Source organism: Echeneis naucrates, chromosome 7 (assembly GCF_900963305.1).
Source record: "Echeneis naucrates chromosome 7, fEcheNa1.1, whole genome shotgun sequence".
NCBI classification, from domain to species: domain Eukaryota; kingdom Metazoa; phylum Chordata; class Actinopteri; order Carangiformes; family Echeneidae; genus Echeneis; species Echeneis naucrates.
This window is the reverse complement of record NC_042517.1, coordinates 18,736,009-18,759,420: the sequence shown is the minus strand read 5'-3', so window position 1 is coordinate 18,759,420 and position 23,412 is coordinate 18,736,009. Positions and strand designations below refer to the sequence as shown.

General features: G+C 40.1%; 2 protein-coding genes across 3 annotated transcripts in view; both read right to left on the bottom strand.

The window, feature by feature from the left end:
- Positions 1 to 1,868: 1,868 nt before the first annotated feature.
- On the bottom strand, positions 1,869 to 12,657 carry LOC115045686 (polypeptide N-acetylgalactosaminyltransferase 3-like). Its single transcript, XM_029505477.1, has 10 exons — positions 12,314 to 12,657; positions 12,048 to 12,214; positions 11,313 to 11,462; positions 10,899 to 11,133; positions 4,146 to 4,263; positions 3,583 to 3,783; positions 3,346 to 3,465; positions 2,601 to 2,702; positions 2,125 to 2,283; positions 1,869 to 1,982 (listed from the first exon to the last, which is right to left on the bottom strand). Exons 1-10 carry the CDS (start codon positions 12,655 to 12,657, stop codon positions 1,869 to 1,871), a joined length of 1,710 nt encoding a protein of 569 aa, XP_029361337.1.
- Positions 12,658 to 15,989: 3,332 nt separating this feature from the next.
- Positions 15,990 to 23,412, bottom strand: part of LOC115046212 (adenylate cyclase type 6-like) — a 36,642-nt gene continuing 29,219 nt past the window's right edge. For both annotated transcript variants that reach the window (XM_029506442.1, XM_029506443.1), the window contains 7 exons: positions 23,220 to 23,246; positions 23,102 to 23,131; positions 21,288 to 21,420; positions 20,904 to 21,167; positions 20,582 to 20,786; positions 20,353 to 20,477; positions 15,990 to 18,794 (listed from right to left, as the gene is read on the bottom strand). In XM_029506442.1, coding sequence (XP_029362302.1) covers positions 18,666 to 18,794; positions 20,353 to 20,477; positions 20,582 to 20,786; positions 20,904 to 21,167; positions 21,288 to 21,420; positions 23,102 to 23,131; positions 23,220 to 23,246 — 913 coding nt within the window. In that variant the 3' untranslated portion in view covers positions 15,990 to 18,665. The remainder of the gene's footprint in view (positions 18,795 to 20,352; positions 20,478 to 20,581; positions 20,787 to 20,903; positions 21,168 to 21,287; positions 21,421 to 23,101; positions 23,132 to 23,219; positions 23,247 to 23,412) is intronic.

The following is a 23,412-nucleotide window of genomic DNA, read 5'->3' as shown; positions in this document are numbered from 1 at the left end:
TAGCTAAAGCTAAAATAAAACAAACTACTTCTTATCATTTTCAAAAAAAAGAAATGCTGATTGTTTGTTGAATTGTAGAAAATTGTGTAAAAGGTCCCCCTAAAATCCAGGATGTTGAAATATCTAGTTTTGCTGCTTTGTTTGTTTTTGTTTTATAGTTTGTTTGTTTTTTTTACCCACATTTAAAAATACCCCAATAACCCTACATTTATGGCAAACCTGACAAGTTTCTACCAAAATATTTCCCATAAGGGGAGGTTGGACTGAGCAACATCAGATATGCAAGAAGTGCAATCCGCAGCCTGTTGCGAGCTGTTGCTTAACTGTAGCTGCTTTTTGATTAGACTTGATTAAATCCAAGTTTAGTGTCATTCCCCATCTCTAAGGTACAGGAATGGAAATGTGGTTAGTAACTAACCAGAAGTGCAAAGGCAGTGGTAGAATACATTAAATGAAATTTAATTTAGTTTAACTGCAAAGAGGGAATTTGCCTATCAATTTTAAAATGATTTATTTTATTTATTTTTTTTTACCAATAAAGTGAATTGGGTGAGAGAAAGAGGAAACTATACAGAGGAAAGAGACACAATAAAAAAAATTTTTAAAGTACAAACTTAAAGTATTTTTTCCTTCAACAAGAATTTTAAAGAATTTTGGCCTTGGACAACAATGGCACAGATAAACAGGTTCAGGCTTTAGCTCCACACACTATATTATGTGTTTATATTGAATTGAGTTTTTGGCATGGCTTTTCATAGATTAGTTATGAAAAGTCATGCCATCATAAATAACATTAAAATATAAAATATCTTGAAATAAATATTTAGGAGGAAGACATGCTAGTCACTTCAATGATCCTTGCTGGGGATCCTGGCTATTAAGTTACGCCTTCTTTGTACAAATGTGCTCTGTGCAAAATGTTTTTTTAAGTTTAGCCAAAGTTAAGATTATGTTTCAGTTTGTCAGTTTTTCATGATAGCCCTGTAAGAATGGCCATAATCGCGGATGGATGATACAGCAAAAAGAATACTTAAGCAGGATCGTTGAGTGTCACAGATGAGGTATTATATTGTTACACCTCCTCCACGTGGCAAGCCACCTCTACATCAACCAGCAACAACCACCATTGATGACAAAATGGCCCCTTATATATGGTGACTAACCAATTAAATGAAGAAGAATCCATTTACCATTCTGACATGCTCGCATTCTCCTGACACACATTTTCTCTTTCCTAGTTACCCACATAATTTTACTGCTATATACATAACAATAGTAACAAATACACCATCATCCACAAACACAGTACATTACAATAATATAATACCCCTTCTTCCAATACCCTGTACTAATTATCACTTGGGTGCCTTTGGAACTATAAAAATGGTGCAAGTTTCCACACCCACACACACACTTTACAATTCCCAATGTACTGACATTTATGGCACAACCTATATATTAGATTGTCACATTACGTCCTCTTAGCGCTTCAATTACCACACAAATGAACATCAAATTTCACGTCCCCCTCTTGCAGGAACCATGTGGCCATCACATTACCTACCAGCACAGTTAAGATTTTAAAAGAAGAACAATAAATATAGAAAACAGTCAAGAAATAGTCAAGTGCCATATCTATACCACACCACCTCAAACACCAGGAACGAAAGTGCTCCTCAGTGCAAACTCAAAAATTCCCTTTTCTTATTTATGCAGTGTTTTCCCGAATTGAAGAGGGAGGGGAATTTTGTGCAAAAAGGGAATCCCTTTGTCTGAGTATTTCGTTATTTAGTCTGCTGAAGCCTCATTTAGGTTTGGTTGGAGTTGTCCTATTGGCAACATACAACACATACAACACATAATTAAAGTCAGAGAAAGATCCAGCTTTGACTGAGTCTGGTTGGCATGCACTCAGACATGATCACCATTCTTCCTGCCACTGTCAAACACTTTCCCGATGATGGATTCTTCAGGTGGTTTGTCTGGAAACAACAATAATGTAAACAGATAAAGATCTTCTGGCTTAATAAAGTAAGTTGGTGACTGTAAAACAAGCAGTGCAACAAGTGATGTGCACAACCACAGACCATTTAACTAAGGTTGCTGCAGAAATGTATGCGTTACCTCTGTGAAGAGCCAGACTTGCTCAGGTGTCGCTGCCGTTTCTTGCCCCTCCAATCCGCATGGTTCAAAAGACACCAGAAATTTTCCAGGGTGTTCATGCAAGCACCACTGATTGTCAGGATTGAGCCGCACCTCGTGTCTAACGGTGTACTGAAAATACTGTTAAACATTAAAATATTAAAACATTGTATTTAAGCTGGGTAAGAGGAATGAATTAACTACCACCATGTTGATGCTGATCTAAAACTATTCCCCCTACTTCTTGTTACCTCCTATTTCTTTTTAGGTTTCTTACCTCAGAGTAATAATTTTATTCTCAAAGAACAGAATAAGTGAACTTTTACTCACAAAACATGATAAATGTGATCGTCATATAAATTATATGCATTTTTTTTTCTTTTGTTATTTATTTTGTTTTCTCTTCAATCAGATTTCTGACCTAGGTTTGGAAACTGACTTGACAGATTTTACTGTACCTGTATCCCACATGTATTGTCGCACTTGAGCATTTGAAGTGACTGCTGTTGCTGCTTTCTATCATCCACATTCAGGCAGCAATCCTGACCTGCATTTTCCAGCTGAAGCAATAAAATGAAATATTGACACTGTGAAACTGTACATGCCGTATCTGTGACATTGGTGACAGAGTACAGGAGGGACCTTGACATTGTCACCAGAGCCAGTCTGTCTTCCCAGCACATTTGCCCTGATCCCGACAGGGACAGGTACCTGCTTGGCTTTGAACTTAAAATATTTTTTTTTTATTGATTTCAAACAATTAAAATAATTTTTGTGTGTTTTACTAATGAAACTTTTGATTGATTGTCAACTTGTGTGATAAGTCTGTTTATGAAATATTTTTCAGGTTTGTCTGATAGAAATCATGATCCTGTTGCTGAGACCTGATTAAATGAAGCTTTAAGAAGACATAAATGATTGTAATTGATTTCAGTCAATCACAATTTAAAAAATAATTGGTCATAAGCAGTGTTATATCATTGATATTCTATGCATTATTGGAAAACTCTTTCTAAAAAATTAAAACTAAAAACAATGGGCAAGAAAATATATATCGGAAAAATAACAGCAGATTTTTATTTATATATTTATTTATTTATTTATTTTTATTATTATTTTTTTTTTTTAGTTAAAAAGAAATGCAAATGGTTAAGTGATAATCAATGATAGATAATCACATTCTGATAGATGAAAGTAACTCACTTTTCCATAGACATCAGGGACATGGACCTCAGGGTAAATGTTCTTCAGGTACCAGAAGAAGCTCTTGCACTTTAATCTCTTCCTGAGTTTATGACGTTCTGTGACATCTCCAAATAAATTCTGAACAACAAATTTCCAAAAGAAAAATCATACTGTAGGCTATATTTCAAGATCACACAGTCTCTATGAAGTGGCTAACTTTCACATGTTGGAAAGATACTGTGCCTTGGTGCTTACGTTTTTAAAAATGAAAGCAGCTGCTCTGTCCATACGATAGAAGAACCACTTGTATTCATCCAGCCAGACTTCAGCCAGGCGGACCAGATTGCGGGTAATCACGAAGCTGCTATTGGGGAAGTTGTAAGGGCTCTGACTACCGAAAATGTGCCCTACAACAGAACAAGGAATAATCTCTAGTTGACCTCCACATTGCCAGACCTGCAGTGGAAAGTACAAGGTAAGAAGTCAATAACATTTTGTCAAGCATATATAGCCGCTACCAGAAAAGCTTCATTGCTCCTTGACATTGATTATACAAGCCTCTGGATGAACACCATTCTTCTGAAAGCCATTTGCTCACTTGTGTTTTTTAAGATGAAGATACAAGTCTAAAATATAGTGTTCAAACGGCTAACCACTGTATATGGCTCCTATCTTCTTTGCTCTCACTAACACATTCTGTGACACCCTTGTGCCCTGTGAATGGCAGTGTTGTCACCATATTTCCACTTGTTTTTCTGAATGAGACTTGAATTTATTACCTGTCTGCATTAAGTGAAAAAGCAATGACAGCCTCTTACCCTGAAGGACATTTCCAAATTCTCAGCTCCCCAGAACTCCATCTGGTCATCGTAAGTCCCAATATGCTCGAAGTATGATTTATATACAGAAAACAGGCCACCAGCAAAAGTAGGTGTTCTACAAGATCACACATAATCAGTTACAATAATTGACAAATATAAGATTAAGATTATTCAATTCAATATGCTTCAACTGGTTGAGTGTAATAATGGCACACATCAGAATTTATATAACAGCACATATACATTTGATTGTGTTTGTACTCTAAACTTTGAACAGTCCGTCGTCCGAATGGAGGCCTTATGGGTGTGAGCAGTTGTAACATGTGTAAAAGAAAAGTTGCTGCTAAGTGCATGTTATCTTTTTTGACAGAGCCGATTTAGCTGCTTCCTTTGAAATGAATTAAGATAACTGGTTGTGTTCTCCAACCTTATATTAGCCTCTTAGCACTTGCACTGTGAGGCACATAACCAAGACCTTTTCAAAATTTCCTTCATTTCCAACACACCGGGGCGATAACATATTTGGTGTCATGGCTCACCAAAAAACTGGACCCCAATACAGAAATATTCATTCATTCATTCATTCATTCATCTTCAACTGCTTTTCCATTTCCGGGCCATGCGGGGTGCTGGAGGCAATCCCAGCTCACATTGGGTGAGGGTGGGGTACACCCTGGACAGTTCACCAGTCCATCACAGGGCCAACACACAAAGACAAACAGAAACCAACAGCCACTCACATTCACACTCAGACCTACGGACAATTAAGAGTCACCAGTTAACCCAAAAATGATGTCTTTGGGTTGGTGAAAACCCACACAGGCACGAGGACAGTGGCGTGCACAGGTAGACACTAGGTGGTGCTATAGCACCTACCCATTGCCCTCTGGACCAAGCAACTGCCCTTTTCAAAGTTCGTTTTTTTTTTTTTTTTTTTTTTTTTTTTTTACAGTGTATGCGGCCCATGCCCATAATCATCTATAAATGATTAAAAGCATGTGATAATAAGGTCAGATTAATACCCCACCCCTCCCCGCACACACCCCTCTTGCTTTGTCAACATAAACGCGCATAGCAGCAGCAGCAGCAAGCCCACACACTCCTCCTCCCCTGCTCCACCAGCCAGGTAACACATAAGTGAATCGAGTCGAGTGTATTGTTTGACCCCTAAACCTCAGTTGCCGAGCTATAACCTTCATGCATTTGTCTCTGTGTTGAAGTAGCCTGTCTCGTGTAGCGCCACACAGCTGAGCATAAATTAGCCGACTGCTCACCTGCTTAAAAAGCTAGACACTAGCCGAAATCAGTAATAGATCAAATCAAATCAAATCAGATTTATTTGTATAGCCCCAAATCATAACAAAGTTAAATCAAGGCACTTTACATATAGAGCAGGTCTAGACCAAACTCTTTATAAAATGATTTGAAGAGACCAAACAGATCCCCCAATGATAGATGACCACCACTAATATCGGTAGAGTTTGCCATTGGTACAGCATGTGAATCTATCTGTATACTTGGGTTGAATATTTTGTTTTGTGTAGGTTTACATTAGGCTACACAATTAACACTTGGAAGTAATTTTATTGAAATGACAAACAGGCAATTCCCAATTAGAAAAAGTAGCTTTGTGCCTTGTAATGTAAACAAGCAGTCTTATTCATACCGTTGGTTTCTTTAGTCAGCAATTGCAGAATGATACCTGGAAAGGAAAAAGAAAAGGAGCTACAGCAGGCAGCCCAGGGGAGTAGCTCTCTGCTCTCCAGCAGCAAGGAGGAAGAGGAAGAGGAAGATGAAAGGTCACAGTCATTTTAACTGTTTTGGCCCTTTTACAGCTCAGATTTCAAAGTTGAACTGTTCCTTAAATTTTATTGAACTATCTTAAAAGCTGTCCACATTTTATTTTAACTACACAAATTGTAGGCAAACTAACTAAACTAAAAGTAAGTCTGTGTGGAGAAAAACGGCTCTCTGACCTTCGTGTTATAACTGGCTTTGTTTTAAGACAGCATGTATCCTTACTCTGTACTTTTCCGCTGAAGTTTCAGTTTAGCACACTGAGCTCCTGTTACGCAGTGTATGTCCTTGAAGGACCGGAATTATAAGATAACATTTATAGAACTGGTCTGCATACTAGGAGGATCTATTCAGCTACAATAGGTCTGTTTCAGTAGATACACACCCACAACAACAGTCACACACATTGTTTAACACATTCTAAGAACAAGGTATGGACAGTGGTTGGCCTGTCCATGACCCTGGTAACGAACCAGTTACATTCTGTTGTGTGAAAGTCCAACCTCGCTATGGGGCAGGCCCAGCCCAAAAAGATAAATATGAAACTTTTCCAGATAATGGGGCTCTTACTGGGGAGATCCTGGGGGAACTCTGTCACTTCCAGCCCAGCGCTGTGACCATAATAAATGTTTCAACTGTGAACTGAAGATTTCTCCAACTCGTTCTTGAGCTTCCAATACAAGAATCTGGTCATCATTCTCCTGCTTGCCACAGAGAAAGCCATCCAGATAAATCATAGTGACGTCATCAGAATCTTTTGTAGTGCTGCACGCTTCACTACTCACTTCAAAATGACACTTTGTACACTTCTTCTGTTCTGACAGGAAAATACATTTTCTTATTTTGCAACCAGTACACTGATCTTTTGTTATAGCTGCCTAACTTGCTGAAAAACTTTCTGTGTGTTTATTCCAGAGAAATAAAGCAGTGTTTGACTGACCAGTGCTATAGTCCAATTGAAAGGTCAAGTCAAGGGACAGGACTCATAACTACGGGTCTTTCGTTCATTATTCACGTGGTTATAGCAGTAACATGACCAATGCTGTTATTATTGGTGAGGAGAGCTATCTGACTTTAGCACGAAAGTTAACGTTAGCTATGTAGCTATGGGGTGGATTTTTAATTTGCCTTTCCGTTGGGATTCAGTGACCAGGTAGGCTAAAGTGAATAGCAGTGAATCACAGAAGGAGAATTTTTTTAATGACAAGAGGAGCTCTCTCCTACCAGCAAATGAAGTAATCAGTCACGTCAAAGTCAGTAGGCTACGGCCCAAAAGGGTGCTCAGTAGTTTAACAAAAACAAACTTGTGTATTATATGGAAAGTGAAGCAAACCATCTTCAGGGCTTTTTCAGTCATTACTCAAATGACAGCTACAGCACAACACTGGTTCCAATGAATGAAATGAACAAATGACTTGAAAAAAAGATTTGTTCATTTTACTGAACAAGATTTAAAAACCTGAGTCAGTAAAACAATCCAAACTTCCCATCACTACTGTTCAGTGGACTGGTGCAGCTAATCAAAGCAATCAAGAGGTGCACTCCAACCGCATAAAACATGAACTCTGATTGTGTAATAAGCATAGTAGCTATCAAAAAGCCTGTTTCCCTCAACAGAGTTCAAAGTCTTATGGCCCGTTTAAACTTTGAACCACGTTTCTGTGACAAAGTATGACAAAGTCGTGTGGCTCCAAAGAGTTTGAGTTTGATCCATGTTGGTACCAATAGAGCTGAGCTCAGGACCTGCGGTTGTTGTGATTTGAGAATTTGCTTAGTCCAGGAGTCAAAATCTCCTCAGAATGTGGCTTCTGACAAGGTCTTGCACAACTGATAATTTTGAGAAAACTGTAACTCCTGTCCAAAAAGCGAAAACACCGTGAGAGACAGAGAAGCGTGCAGATTGTGAGAGTCTTCATTTGAATCGGATACTCCTTACAATGAGTGAGTAAGCTCAGTGCAAAAACAGAGTGAGATTATTTTGAATAAAACGTTGGATTACATTATGTTCAATTGGGACCGACCCAGGTGCTGCTGGTCGTGTACTCGGGTGCTCTCTGGGCTTGGTACTTTACGTGCTGCCACACTCAGGGTGGCAGTCCTGGGGAGCTGGGGCCTCTGGCCCGACTCTGGGCCCTGGTGATGGTCTCACTCATATTTAGGGAATGCCTACATGTGTGGTTTCACTTGCCAGCTCTTGTTGGGGCACTTCATGAAACTGATGAATCCTGCCTAAAATGGGCTGAGCCGCTCTCTTATTCCATCACTATGTACCCCATCTTTGACTCGGCTACTCTTTTGGGAGACCTTCACCTACCTGGACTCCCATCTCTCCACAGATCTACACAGAAACCCTCTGGACTCTCTCAATCCTGAGTGAGGTAACAGGAAAAGCACTGCATCCTTCACTTCCCTCGCTTCCCTTCCCCTGTCCATACTTCCACACTTTCTCTGTCCTTTATTCCCCCATGTATTCACTGAGGTGTAGCACTGCCCTCCCTACCAAAGGCCATTCCACTCAATAAAGATCAACAAACTAGCTTCCAGAGGGAGGGCTGTGATGGTCACACACATGCACTGAAATAATAAAATATTTAGCATCAAGACTATAACTGCATCAATCTAATATAGGGTTGATACCCTGTGGTTTTAAACTATGAGGACAAATGCAAAACCCCCTCAAAAAGAAAGTGCAAACACCGCTTGTCAAAGTCACATTTTATGAATCCCAACACCTATGTCTACATTCTGACAAAAAATTATTTGTCTCCTTTTTACACTTTGGCCGTGAGCTCGAGTTAAAAATAATAATAATAATACATTTTTTCCTGCCTCTCACACTCTACCAACTGACGCTCTGGTTTTGAAGAAAATGTGATGTCCACTTCTCCCTTGAGCGCTCACAGTTTGAAAAGCTTCCTTTTTATATAAAAATTGTTTAGTGTTTTGGAGAGATATAATGAGTATGGAGAAGGAAAAGTCATGCCTCAGGGGTGCACACCTGTGGCACTAAACAGTAAAAAGACGAGGTTGAACAAACGAACCGGAATGAAAACCCTACAAAGAACCAAGAGCGAGACAGGGGTGCGGCAGAGGGGAAGCTGACTGAGGCACACCGCATAAGCAAGCACGCAAGATTCTTTAGCACTGAAGGCAGATCTTCAGCAGTGAAAGTCTACTTATTGCTGGTAATTGGGTAATTGCAGGGCAGGTATGCCTCATCAGCCATGGGAGGAGGAGAGCAGAAACACCCAATGGGAAAAAAACACATGGAGGAGGGGCAGGGAAAGCAGGAGCACGGAGAGCAACAAAACAGGCAAAACAAAACAATGAGCCAATTCAGAGTAAACACAAGAAACTTGTGCTACAAGAAAAGGACCAGACTGTGACTAAATACCAAACAAACCATCGGCCTGCTATACTCTCTTTCTACTCCTAGACCACAAAATTATATCAGGCCTTAGCTTTGTACAGGCTATTTCCTGGGGTTCTGGGGAGTTGGCAATACATCACATCGTTGTAGTTATCAACATCATATCATCCATGTATGCCCTAACTGATGCAAGGCACATCCCATCCTGCCGCCTCTCTACAACTACAACCCACCTAGAAGCTCTAATAATTACCTCCATTGCCATTGTGAATGCTAATGGAGAAATCATACACCCTGCCATAATACCTATTTCTAGCCTCTGCCAACCTGTTGTACAGCCTGTTGTACTTAAGCATAGTCTGATATCCTGGAAATATGCTCTTACTAAATTAACAACTACTCAAGGCACTATAAAATAATCAAACACCCCCCTAATAAGGCTATGTGGCACTGACCCAAATTCATTTGCTAAGTCCAAGAATATCACATGCAAGTCTCTTTTCTCACTCTTGGCTGCCTGAATCTGATGCCAAATCATGCTAGTGTGCTCTAAACACCCTGTGAAACCTGGTATTCCTGCCTTCTGTACTGAAGTATCTATTAAACTATTCCTTTCTAAATAACTAGATAGTCTCCGTGTGACTACACCAAAGAAAATCTTCCCCTCTACATTCAGGAGAGAGATCATATGGAACTGACTCAGGTCTGAAGACTCCTTCTCCCAAACTATTCTTAATTGCCTCCACAAAAACCTTAGGATATCAGGTGTGCTTTTATAAACCCGGGAGGGGACTCCATTTGGCCCTTGGGCCAAAAGAAACGTTCTCACGCCTGACTACCGTCTCGACCTCCTTCCACCTAGGTGGTCTAACATCCATTTCCTGATCTATCTCCCCTTATGGGGGCATGTCAGGTGGAAGCCCTACTATTCTATTCTGCTCAGAATCTGAATATGTACTTCTCAGGTACTCTTCTACTTCTATCTTTGTTGCTTTAAGTTGCCCTCCCTTTTCCTGGTTAAACAATCCTTTAACAAACTTGAATGGGTCCCGGTACAATGCTGTCCTTATATATTCTTTCTTTTTCCTCTTTTTCCTAAGTTTTCGTCCCTTCTGAGTACTGCTAGCCTGCTTCTTAATTCCTCTTGCAACACATTAATTACCTCCCTCTCTTCCTCTGTAGCTCTTTTCCACTGCTTTCTTTATTGTCTTCTTTCTTTAACTAATTTATCCATTTCTCCTTGCTGTCTAGACTTAGCTACCTGTACTCTAAAAAAATGAATCACGGCAGTTGGTTGTGCGCAAATCCAGCTCCAAGGAGTCCCAAAGACTTCAATGGGATTTCATCAAGAATGGTGTATAGCCTGAAAATCTTTTATTTTCAGTGGTCATTACTCATGAGGGATCAGTCTCACTGATTTTCCAACCAAGTCACTCCTTTACACAGTTGGAATATTTATGCACATAACAATGAGATCGACCAAACAGCAACAGCCATCAGTTAGTTCAAATGACTTGTCAGTCTTTTTGTAACAATAAAAACAGTCAATCCAAAATTACACGCACGCGTATATAGTTATATACCTGATGGGATCTGTCTCAGTCTTCCTACCGATCTTCTCGTTTGGAGGGCTGTGATCCCATCCGAACGTGAGCTTCCAGTCAAAAGTCCCACGACTGTAATTATGCAGTCCTGGAAGCGGCTTATGGAACTTCAGGCTGTCTTTATCAATTTTGACAATTCTTGGGCTCACCACAGAAGTTGGCTCCTCTGCGATTCGAGCTAGAAGAGGCTCCAGCCATCCAGTGAAGCATTCACCTACAAAAAAATCATGCAAGCAGCAGTCATCACAGTCAGCTATCCGGCAAGATATTGTTCTGAGGTGATTCCATTTATTTGAGGAACATTCACAGTGATGATGCTTACTTCTCCTCTTGCAGACAAGGGATTTAATCCTGCATAAAACTGTAAGCATTAGCAGTATTGGGTGTACTTACAGTGGGAATCCAGGAAGGTGAGGACTTCTCCTTGAGCAGCTTTCGCCCCAACCAGTCTGGCAGTCACCAAACCTTTCCTCTTGCTCTGTCGCAACACTCGAACTATTTTAAGCTGCTTCACATATTCATCCAGAGGTTTCTTCAGGTGATCTTGATAGAGAAGATTTAACAAGTACTTCTTATGAAAGACAGATCCAAACAATTGTACAATCTCCATTTACTGCAATACTGTAATCTGTAACGCTTTGGAGCAATGCATATTATCTAAAATTCACAATCAAACATTATATCTTTTGGATTAAGAAATGCCTCCAAGCCATAAAGTTTGCTCTAATCCTACACATTCCTTCATCTTCACCTACTTGAAATTTTAAGGCAAACCCTTTTGCAGTTAAAATTCTAAAAAAAAAAAAAACAAAAAAAAAAACAAAACAAAACAGGAGCATCTCATGTAAATATGTGTAAGTATATGTTATGTAGCCTCTAAGTTTTCTCTGTTACAGTCCATGGAGTGATTTTCTCCAGAGTGATGGGTGTCGATTGTTTTTCCTGTTTTTTCAGAGCGCAATTGCTGATGACATGAAGTGATCTTTTGAGGGGGGGGGGGGTGAAAAGGGGTATGTCTCCTTCTAATTGGTTAGACTTTGTCCGAACAAAAATGTTGCTCCAGCATAACTTCTGTGACAACATGCTCATGTCTGCCTGAGCTTTGATGAGCATCGAGACGCCTCTCACCATCTGTACTGGCATCATCCACCAGGAGGATCTCTGTGAGCAGGGCGGCAGGAGCGGTGTGTAGGACACTGTAGACTGTCCGGAGCAGAGTGGACCAGGGCTCATTATGAAACACTATGATCACACTGGTGTTGGGTAGGCAACGCCAAAACTTCTGTTCAACGCAACTGTCAGATGGCAGGTGTGAGACACTGTAGGTGTGCACGTTAATCTTTAAATTTTTACCCTCCAGAGCAATAAAAACCACAAAGAAAACTTTTACTCACTCTGGATGGCGGGTGTCTTCGCCCAGATCACGATGCAAAGAGATGCGGTCGCTAGCAAACTGATTGAACCGGCTCTTAGCAAAACCTTGAGTTTTCTCTTTCTGCCCTTCAGGAGACATCGGCTGTAAGGCAAATGCGCTGCCGCCTGCACCCTGCCCCGCCCGGTCCTGGGGAGGCCGCTGCAGATGCGGCCTCAGCTCCGCTTTGACGTAGAAACCACGAGGACAGTTGACAGCCGGCGGGAACGTGTTGTTGTATGGATATAAAATAACGTAAAGTGAAAATAAAAGGCACAGAGTCACAACGATCCCCCGGTAGGTGCGTCGACAAATACCTTTACACATCGTGAATCCAACGGAGGACCCAGCCTCCCCCCCAAGATAAGGCTGAAAAGTGATGACAAAAAATACATCCGTAGAATAAGCATTTTTAAAAAAGGGTGAATATGCTGCACATTGCATCTACCTGATGCGATTTTCATTTCTCTAAGTTGTCTTTTTTTCCCTTACTATCTCTATATATCTTTATCTCTATCTCTATATAATAGTTGTGCCTTTATACTCCCTCAACATATAGGCTCGATATTATGAACTCTCTTTTCAAAGTCCTGGGCACATCTCAACTTCCCATTTCAAAACCGTTCAACTCTTGTACCTTATCGCAATAGATAAGACTAGACGTTTATTGTCGTTGTAAAAAGCCATATATGAAGGCACTGAGCGACAGTCAGTCATCACCTGCACACGGGATGAGGATCGGTGTGCTCCAAACATAACAGCAGCATACACATTGTAGTGTAGTGCAGATACATTTCTGATTCATTGTTCAAAAATTCAATCTGTGTGACAACTATTGCATTAACTCACCAGTGGGTATAATTCTCCTCAGAGACACACATATGAGACATCCAAGACAGCCAAGTGCAGTCAGTACTATGATGCGCAGTAAGACTCTAACATTCCTCCATCTGCTAACTGGCAACAAGTTCTTTTCTTAATTATAACGTTAGGAATTAACCAGTTGACAAATTGACAAACAAACTCGTACTTGGGTGTCCTGGGTCCTTTCTGTGCAGAGTTTGTATGTTCTCCCTGTGTCTGTGTGGGTTTCCTCCAACCGTCCAAAGACATGCATGTCTAGGTTAACTAGTGATTCTAAATTGACTGTGGGTGTGGTTGTTCGTCTCTTTGTTTGTCTGTTTGTCTTTGTGTGATGGACTGCCAACCTGTCCCTTGCCCAATGTGAGCCAGGGTAGGACTCTTCATCATATCATACAAAACACCACTGTCCAATGTGATGCATGGCATTTGGTCTGAAATCCCTCTCTGTTTGATCAATTGCCTCTATAGCCACAGGAGCAACCTCCTGTAGACTGTGGCATGGACAATCAAACACTCCCTCAGCTCCTGCTCCTGCCTGCCTTTGCCGGCATCTTTGCTGACGCTGCCTCTGTGCCTTTTGTTCTGCCCTTTTTTCCTTTTCACTTAAATCAGTTATTCTCCTTCACTTCTTTGTTTCAGTGTCTCTGGTATAGCTTCCTTTTCTCTAAATACTCTGCTCTTCGTTCAGGATCAGCATCCCTCCACTGTCTATAAAGACACTGCTTCTCAGCTGCACTTTTATTTCAGGCAAAAAAAACCTCAGGAAACACCATTAAATAAAGTGTATCCACACATCGGGAGTCACTGCTGTTGCTGTTTGTCACTGGTGTTACCCATAAGGAAGGTAACACCAGTGACAGTCTTCATGAAAAATGCATTTTACAAAATGGCTGCTACAGAGCATGAAACCACATGTTGTCAATCATGATCTATTCACTAAATTATGTAATTTGTATTCAATTTGTTTGCAATTCCCTGCCAATAAAATAGGTTACACCAGTGACGTCAACTAAAAGCTTCATATGAAATCATGAGATAAATGTTAATATTTTTGACAACTGAAAAGAGACAATATTCTTACCATGGCCCTTCGTCATACATCTCCAAGAAAGAGGTCAAAGGAAGTCAAATGATGTCATCAGTGTGATTTCTTTTTCCAAAATAAAAAACTTTTGTCGCATGGTAACACCAGTGACATGACTGCAGGGGATGAATACTTTTTAAATATATTTTATAATATTTATTTGCTATTTCTTTTAATATGTCACTTATATCATATAGTTGATAGTTATTTATACATTTTTGCATTTTGAATGGCAGAAAAACATATTTTTAAACTCAAAATACAGCACTTTCCCTCCATAAATGACTGGGTAAGAGCACTTTTGTGGTGGTTGGGGTTATAAATAATTGATTAAAAAGCGAATATTACCAAGTTGATGGCTCCAAATGATGTGATAGTTCAAATAATGTGTTTTTCTTTTTGTAAAATACTAAAAAAAAAAGTAACAAACAATTTTTTCAAGAATAATATTTCTCTAAAGGCCAGAAAAATTGATGTTTCTGTAGAATGACCGTAAAATGTTAGTTATCTGTAAAGCCTTTACTAGCATGCAGTTCTAAATAGACTTATAATTGAAAATATAATGATATTTACAGCTCAGGTTTGAGGCAGAGCATGGAAGGTATTCTTTTCATTATTTATATTTGAGCTGTGTGTGTGTGTGTTGTAGGTGCCATAAAATGGAAACATCACCAAAAGAGAAGAAACATTTAAAACAGGAATAAAATAAAAACACCAAATGACGAACTGGAAACGTGTGAAAGCAGCGCCCTGCCATAGATCTACTGTTTTATTTTGTTTTTTTAAAGAGGTGGGATTTTATAGTGACGTTTGAGTTTTGTTTCCATTTATACTGACTCTGTAGACTCACGCTTCACTGTGCCCCCCATTGGCCTTCTTCGGTTGAACACTGCCGGGTTATCAAACCGCAGCCGGCGAAGAGACGACGGTGAACGACGGAGGAGCGTCACTCTTAACAGTAAGACTGGAGCCGCAGACTCATTAGCATTAGCACCATTAAGTGTCCCTCCAAAACAGTTCTTAAATCACGGTAATAGCTGTTGACGCAGAAATCAGACTTGTGGCTTTGAGGAGACTTATATTTCAGATCAAGTTTTTATGCAGTTTGCAGATTAGCACCATTAGCATCAGAGAAAATCCAGCGGTTTCTGAAAGCAGAGAAGTTACGCTTTACATCCAACAGGAATCTTTGTTGTTAGTGGGTTAAACTTGTAGTTTACAAGTTGACGCTCAAGGGATCTACAAACAGTCTTATCTGCCTGAAAGCAACTGAGAATCGAAGGTCCGCCATATTCAGGTGCCACAGGTGTGTTATTTCTATAAACTACTGCTTACCGTAATTCTCCAATAGATGGTGCCAAGTGGCACCTCTTGATCTGCAGGACAGCTGGCCCCGCAGCTCCGCTCTGACAAATGTTATGGAATTGGCTTTGCCTCAGGGATGATGATGTGCCCTCATATGAATCCATGACATATTCTTCACCAGCCTGTTAATATCAGCAGAAATTGCCAGTGACTGATTTCAAACATTTCGTCAGCTACCTAAAAATATTATTCAGCTTTCATGAAAAAAGTGAAGTACTTGTGGAATGTGTGGTAGGTCTAATATCGAAGGTATTAGATATCTACTGTCCATTTAACAAGTTTTGCAAAACATATTACGAGACAAAAAAAGCCATTGATTTTTTTTATTTATTTTTTTTTTCTTCAAGGGGAAATGTTATTTTTCTCTTTGTCATAGTCCTCAACTCTTCTTGTCCTTCAACACTCCCCTCTCAAGTCCTCCAAGTCAGGAAAAATACAAATAAAAACAAAAACAAATACGGAAAGATTCATCAGGCCTGAGCAAAACACTGTTTCAGTAGTATGGGGGCAATCTTCCTCCCCCTGCTGTTCCCCTAAAAACATCCCAAGAGTTAACAATCAACACAAGTCTATGGACAGCCAATAGAAATAGAATACATACAATGCACATTTTTATAAACTCATGTCCATTCTATAAACTCTTTGCTTATATGAATCACTCTTCATTGGTCACAGTTCACGTGATAGTTGGCGATCTCCCTTACATTACTGTCCTCTGGTGCACCCGCTATGCCTGAGGTCAAACATCATTGCACAGGAGGGACCAATAGCACAAGGCTGCGCGAGCTGGCTTTGGTACAAACGTGATCAACTGTTGTTGCCATTGTTGAGTGTGGCAGAAGAGCTAAGTCAGGGCTGATTCTCACAACTACAAAAGCCAAAGCTGGAAAAACCAACGTCATTGCAATAATGAGACTGTTTAGTGAAAATTATTTTCAAAAAGCCCTTATCCTTTACTCTTCATCCAAATGTCAGCAGTCCAGACAGGGCAAGCAGGCACAGTTCCTGATCAGTGTTACTCTAAGATTTGTTTCATATTAACTTAAGGCAATCAAATTCAGCTATTAGCATTTTCACTTTTTGCTGAAAGACTGAGTCAGGGTAGAATAATAAAAGAAATATGTTTTATAGGCCTACCAATTCTGTTTGTCCTCATCATATAGTGTTATACCAGAGATGTCACTTGTTACTACTTAGAAGTTTAATGTGCGGAAGGGAGAGGTCACCTTAAAGCCTGACTGAGATTTACAATACTGCAGTAGTGGCATAAAAAAATAAAAAATAAATAAAAAAGCTAAGTGAATCATCTGTATATGTGTGTGTTTACTGCTATGCTCATGTCAGCATACACCACACGGGTTCTGCTGCAAAGGCAGCTAATGGTTATTACTTACTATACATGATCATACCGAACGCCAGTTGAAATACTGAATTGTACATTAGGACTGAACAGCAGAATTCATTGGCTGCAGTTGATCAGTTGGTACCAGTGAGCTTGAGCTTTCAAACTGGCATTTTACAAGAAAGCGTGCTGGTCTTTGATCCTTATCATTGAAATGAAATCATCATAATAAGCATAATAATTAATCATAATATCATAATCATAATAACAACATTAAGAATATACAAATGATGGATACAGAAGTGATACAAAATACCCTACATTAAAACAAACAAAAATGAAAACAAGATACCACAATCAGACATGCTTCAAAGCAGTTATGTTTGGCAAGAAAGCATTTTGTTGTATCATAAAAACCTCACAGTGAAAATAGTTATGCCCCTTCAGGATTACAAAGCACAGTATTCAGTCAAAATCAATATATATATTTTTCCTTCATGTATTTCTTCTTCATAGAAGAATCAGTCTGTGTGGTACCACTGTGTTGAAATCCCCCCACCCCCGATGGCTCTGGGACACCGTCTGATCTAAGTTCCTTTATTCCCTTTTGGACCAAAAAATACTTCTCAATGGGGTGACAGCATACTGTTACAGCTGAAACCTGGTGTACTCTGGCTGCTCAAGCTCTGAGGAACCAGTATGGCATGAAATGATGATGAAGAGGATCCCAATCCTATCCAGAGTGACTTTTACTCCCCAGAGAACAGAGATAAAAATATAGATTTTATTTATCACCTTCCAATAACATCTTTAGTAGTTTTGTCTCGAGGTCGAGGGCAATATCATAATTTAGAGTTAATGCAATCAGCTCTTTGCTGACTGAATGACAGACAAAATAAATTATTTGTAAGTATTTTATGAAAATAATGACACAGCCTTAGCTCTCAGCAGACAGGCAGAAAGACAAAAGGGCCTGCTGCCTAAAAAACAGAGGCGGTGGTCATGGCTGACCGAAAACATATCAAACATGTCTTGCCTTGCTTTTAGTAAATACTTTAGTCTTTGGTCAATATATTCCTTCTCAGTTTATACATATATTCATACGCACACAAATATGCATGTACATACACACTTATAAACGTGTAATAAACTGGATATTTGTGCACGCATGTGTTCACACTTTATCATAAAGGACCTTTTGCACAAACCATCGAGTTTGAAATAAATAATTAATCCAGAAACAAAACGTGAGTACCTGTTCATAATTCATGTGAGAAAAAAAAAAATCAGAAAAGAACCCCCAAAACAAAATCACAAAGTAAAATAAAAAGTAGCCTTATGTACAGCGTTATTCTTCTTTTGACACAGGCTAAAAGGCGTTGTTTTAAATAAACAGACTTTGCATCTTTCAAGAAGCCTGAGAGAGAGGCTAGACATGAGAAAAACACTTGTCCTTCAACATGTACGCGAGCCAAAATGGCTGTCAAACGAGAACATTTTCCTCTCATCCAAGAACACTTTCCTTTCTAAGTCTTGTAAGTATTTTTTTTTCCTCCTTGCTTGGGAATCAAGCGATGGCGTCTCTAGTTTTAAGCCATTCGCTCACACTGTGAGTCCTCACTCAGTGGTGCTGTGTCCTTGCCGTGGGGTTTATCCCAGCATCCTCTGCTTCCACGGCTGCTAACTGTTGGGCGGTCCATCATTCAGGAAGTAGGTTGTCATTTCCCCTTTACCTTTGACCTTAACTACCCCACGACACTCCAGCATGTACCCTTTGTTTGCAAGCACCTGGTAGAGGTCTGTGGTCACCTGTGTGCAGAACAAGGGAAGACAGACCCACTGAAAGCTGGATACATTAGAAATTTCACAAAACATGTAATAAGTTCACTTTCCTCATCTTGTACGAAGATTTCTGTTATTATGAGGCCACAGTTTCCGTACGCTAGTACGCTAATACGCTTAAGTGACCTTTATTCCAGGGTAAAAAATATTCAAGCTGGTCTAATTAAAGCCAATTGTATCTCATCTTACTTTATAATTTTAGTCGAAATATGATCCTAAGACACATAATGTGGGCAGGTGCTGTCATAGGTGCAGTGCAGAGATCTTCCCTTCTACAGTTTTTGAATCTCATGCCGGGCCGCTGTTTATGTTGCACAGAGGCTTCAAGAGGCTTCTAGTATTATGCACTGGAGGATGTTAACGTGGATGCCTCACCACAGGCTGAGACACAGGCTGGGTGATTCACAGTGATGAACCCAGACATTTATAACACAGCACACTTTCCCACAGCTCTAGCCTTTAAGCTTCTTTCAGCTTGTTCTGCTCTCATAGTTCTTAACTTTACTATTTTAATGCACTCTCACAACCTACATCACTGCATTTTAGCAACAGCAAAAAGCTGTGCTCAATGAAGAAGCTGAAAAAAGTATCGGTAAACTACCTGTTCAGCTCCCAAAGCAGACAAATAAAGCCAGTGATTATCTGATAAACATAGTGGAGCATTCAGCACATCAAGACTAAAATCGAACTACAGTGGGAAAACTAGGTTTAAATCCACCATGTGGAAAGGAACTCAACTGTAAATGTACAGAGATAATGTCCTGTGTATAGTCTGTTAGTATAATTTGGTAGTTGTCTACTAAAATGCTCACCCTGTGACCTTATTAAGATAATAATATCAATGCTGTCTTTATAACCTAATCCATCCATCCATCCATCCACTTTCTACCGGTTTTTCTGTTTCCAGGTCTCGGGGCTGCTGGAGCCAATCCCAGCTCACATTGGGCAAAGGGCAGGGGTACACAGGCAGAGGGCCAACACACAAAGACGAACAGAGACGAACACCCACTCACACTCGCATTCACACCTATGGGCAATTTAGAGTGACCAAATAACCTAGACATGCATGTCTTTGGATGATGGGAGGAAACCAGAGTATCTGGAGGAAACCCATACAGACACAATGAGAACATGCATACTCCGCACAGAAAGGACCCAGGCCGGGAACTTCTTCTTGTGGGGCGTCAGCACTAACCAATACTACACACTGCCATGCTGCCCTTTATAACCTAATTAAAATAATTCACAGGACACAGCACATTTTCAACCACAAATTCTACCTCTTTTGACCAGGTTGTTTGGCTGAACGTTATTAACACAGCAAAGGTTTATGAGAATGCTGTCATATTAATTTGGATTTGATTGGACAGATCTGCCCAATGAATGCAACAAATTTTCTACATTTTTTATTGAGTTGAAATCTCATTAAAATACTGAAATTAACAAATCCCATTCTATGGCGCTTAAAAAAAAAACTTGTTGGAACTTGATTTGTAATAGTAGTAGTATTTGGATAAAACCTTACCTGTATACGGTCAGGAATGCCCGTGCTGTCCATACGGCTGGCCACATTGACAGTGTTTCCCCAGATATCATATTGAGGCTTTCGTGCCCCAATAACTCCCGCTACTACAGGCCCAATATTCAGACCTGGGAATCAAAGTCAAAAGACAAAAACATCACACTGCATCAACAAAAGCTGCCATCATACTACATACCACTGTTAATACTTTTAAGCAGCCATTTTCCCCTACCTATCTTCATCTGGAAGTTGTTGAATGAATGCTCGTTGATGTATTTCATCTGCTCCCTCAGTCTCATGGCATAGTCAGCCAGTGCAGTAATGTGGGTACGGCCCTCTTTGTCATAGGTAGAGTCATTGAGACCAGAGGCTGCCATGTAAGTGGAACCGATGGTCTTGATCTTTTCGAGCTGCCTATATTTCTCTTCACTGATGATCTGAGCCGTGAAAAAAGGAGAAGACAGCTCGTTATTACATTGGTTGTAATTTACGAGTGATAACATACGGAGAGGAAAGATTAAATAAGATAAATTATTCAACTCATCAAGCTTTACCTCATCAAAGTCAGCAATGATCTCGTTGAGCAGCCGGAGACACTCCACTCCCTCGTTGTTGGCCTCCAACTCTACATAGAACTCAGAGAAATTGCTGATGGAGGCGAACATGACAGCCACACACTCACAGGACTGGTAGTACAGCTCGTCATTACGCCGCTCACGTGCCAAGAAGTGAGCAGCTACGTCTTTAGGCAGAATATTATGGAGGAGGCGACGATTGTAAGCTTGCAGTTCCTCCATCTCCTCTTTCTCCTCTGTAGCCTGGGAGCAGGAAGTTTTTTTTATTATTAAGTATATAAACCTTCCTTGCAGTATGAAGAGTTTTATTTAAAAGTAAAGTGGTTTGATTATACATTATTTTTGGTGTTGCACTGTACACACCTGTAATTTCCAAAGGAAGTCAAGGCGTGCAGTAGATTCAACTTGCTGGGCGTGCAGGTACAGTGCCAGGACGAAAACTGTGAGGATTACTGGAGTCATGACCCTCAGGGACACTTTGGTCACAACAAAGGGGCTGTATTGAGACAGATTCATGATCAGACTAACAAAAGGCAGATTCTGTGAACTATAAGAAGTACTTAGACCTTTGACTTTAATAATTAAGTAAGTAATTGTAGTGTAGCGAGTGTAGAAATACTCAGGTGAAGAACAGGCATTTCAAATTATACATAGACATTTGCACAAGAAAATATGCTCATTATGAAAGTGGGCCCATTTCAAAACAATGCATGTTGTATTATAATTAGTGATACATTATGTTGTGAGGTCCGGAAAGGGGGGGGGGATTTCAATCTCCAACACTCCTCAGGTTTCAAAGAGACTGTTACCTCCAACAGATATTTCCCAGATCTCTGCAAAGTGCCATCCTGGACCTTTATCTGAACCTGGCAATAATAATAAATAAATTGCAGTCCGTGCCAAAAATCTGCATAAACCTGCCTAACCCCGCAGAGAGGTACCCCTTCTCTGACCCTCCACTCGTGTTGGCCCGGTAACATAATCAGGCAACGAATGTAAATAGCCGCTCTGGAATGCATCCATACCCACAAGGACATCAGGGTTGATATAATAAGAAATAGGATATTCCGATCAAATGAGAGACTGCAAACATGCCGAAATGATTCCCCAGCGAGAAGAGGATTCCACAGCTGTTCGAAGCATTTTTCTACGATAGTTTGGCTGAGATAGAATTTACACCGGACAATGAACTTTTCCCATTATGTAACAACAGCGCCGCCTGAATGACGAACCATGGGAACCGATGGCATATTGCCTGAGCACCGTAATCTATGTGCTCGGTTGTTGCCTTTAACTGTTCTGTAAAAAGAAAAAGAAACTTCATACACAGATCGTAGTCATGCAATTCTGTTTTTCCACAGCCAATCAAGATATGCCTGAAAATTTTCTTTTTTTTTTTGGTTCATTTGTTTGGGTTGGCCCCCAAATAAAATGAGTCAAAATGACATTTTATGGAGTCTTGAATTGGTGAAGTTCTAAAGAGGAGAGCTTCCCCAGGAGACCTGACAAAGCAATAACAACAACAACAAAGAAACTCAGGAATCAGAACTTAGTCGCTAAGCTACAGGGGCTAAGTTCCAACTGCTGGAGACCGGAACAAGTTTGGCTGCACGGCACTCAGCCTCCAGCGTCTCGAGTTGCCGTGGTAACCAGGACCGCTTATGCTGCGCGCGGCGCCAGTCTGTTTTCATCAGAAAAGAGAAGCATAATTCGGACATTAACTTAGTAACCACGAAAGACAACACTGACGAGAGACGAGCCTGACCGACAGCCACTTCAGCCTGGGACCAATCTAGTTTTGGAGGGCACGACGAAGGACCTCAACGCGGCCGCTCTCGCCGGACATCTCCTGCCCTTTTCGGGGCCAGTTGAATCCAAATTAAGTTTACGTTTATTTGCTCCCTCGGCTGGCTGTTCTGAGTGGTGCGAGGCATGGCTATTCGACAATGCTAACCCAAACCCAAAGATGAGGCAAGGTTTCACCACTTCAGATTTCTGGATGGCACAAGGATCAATACAATCCTATCTTATTTTATATTATCAAAATGAATCAATGAAAACTGGCTCTCTCAAAGTTATCATCATTATTTGCCATTTAAGTGGTACAATTGAAAGTTGCTCAAAATGTTATCAATGTAAGTTCACTTTGTAGGGTTAGGGTCAGAATATTGTCTTACCACTGGTTTGTAGTTTCATTGAAACTGGACCTGAAAGTAAAAAAATTTAAGAAAATATTATTTAAATATTATTTAATTTTTGCTTCCTTTGAATTTAAAAACAAATTTAAGAGCTTACCATTGGGCACTAGTTTCATTTAAATCACTGGAAAGAGGAAAGTTAAAATTAAAACAAATAGAAAACAAATTAAAGTAAAACAGCATATGAATTAATACAAAATATACAGTATAATTCATACATATATATAAAACAACCCTGGGCTGATACCAGACACTGATACCAATAATAAGCAATGAGCTATGGAAAATTA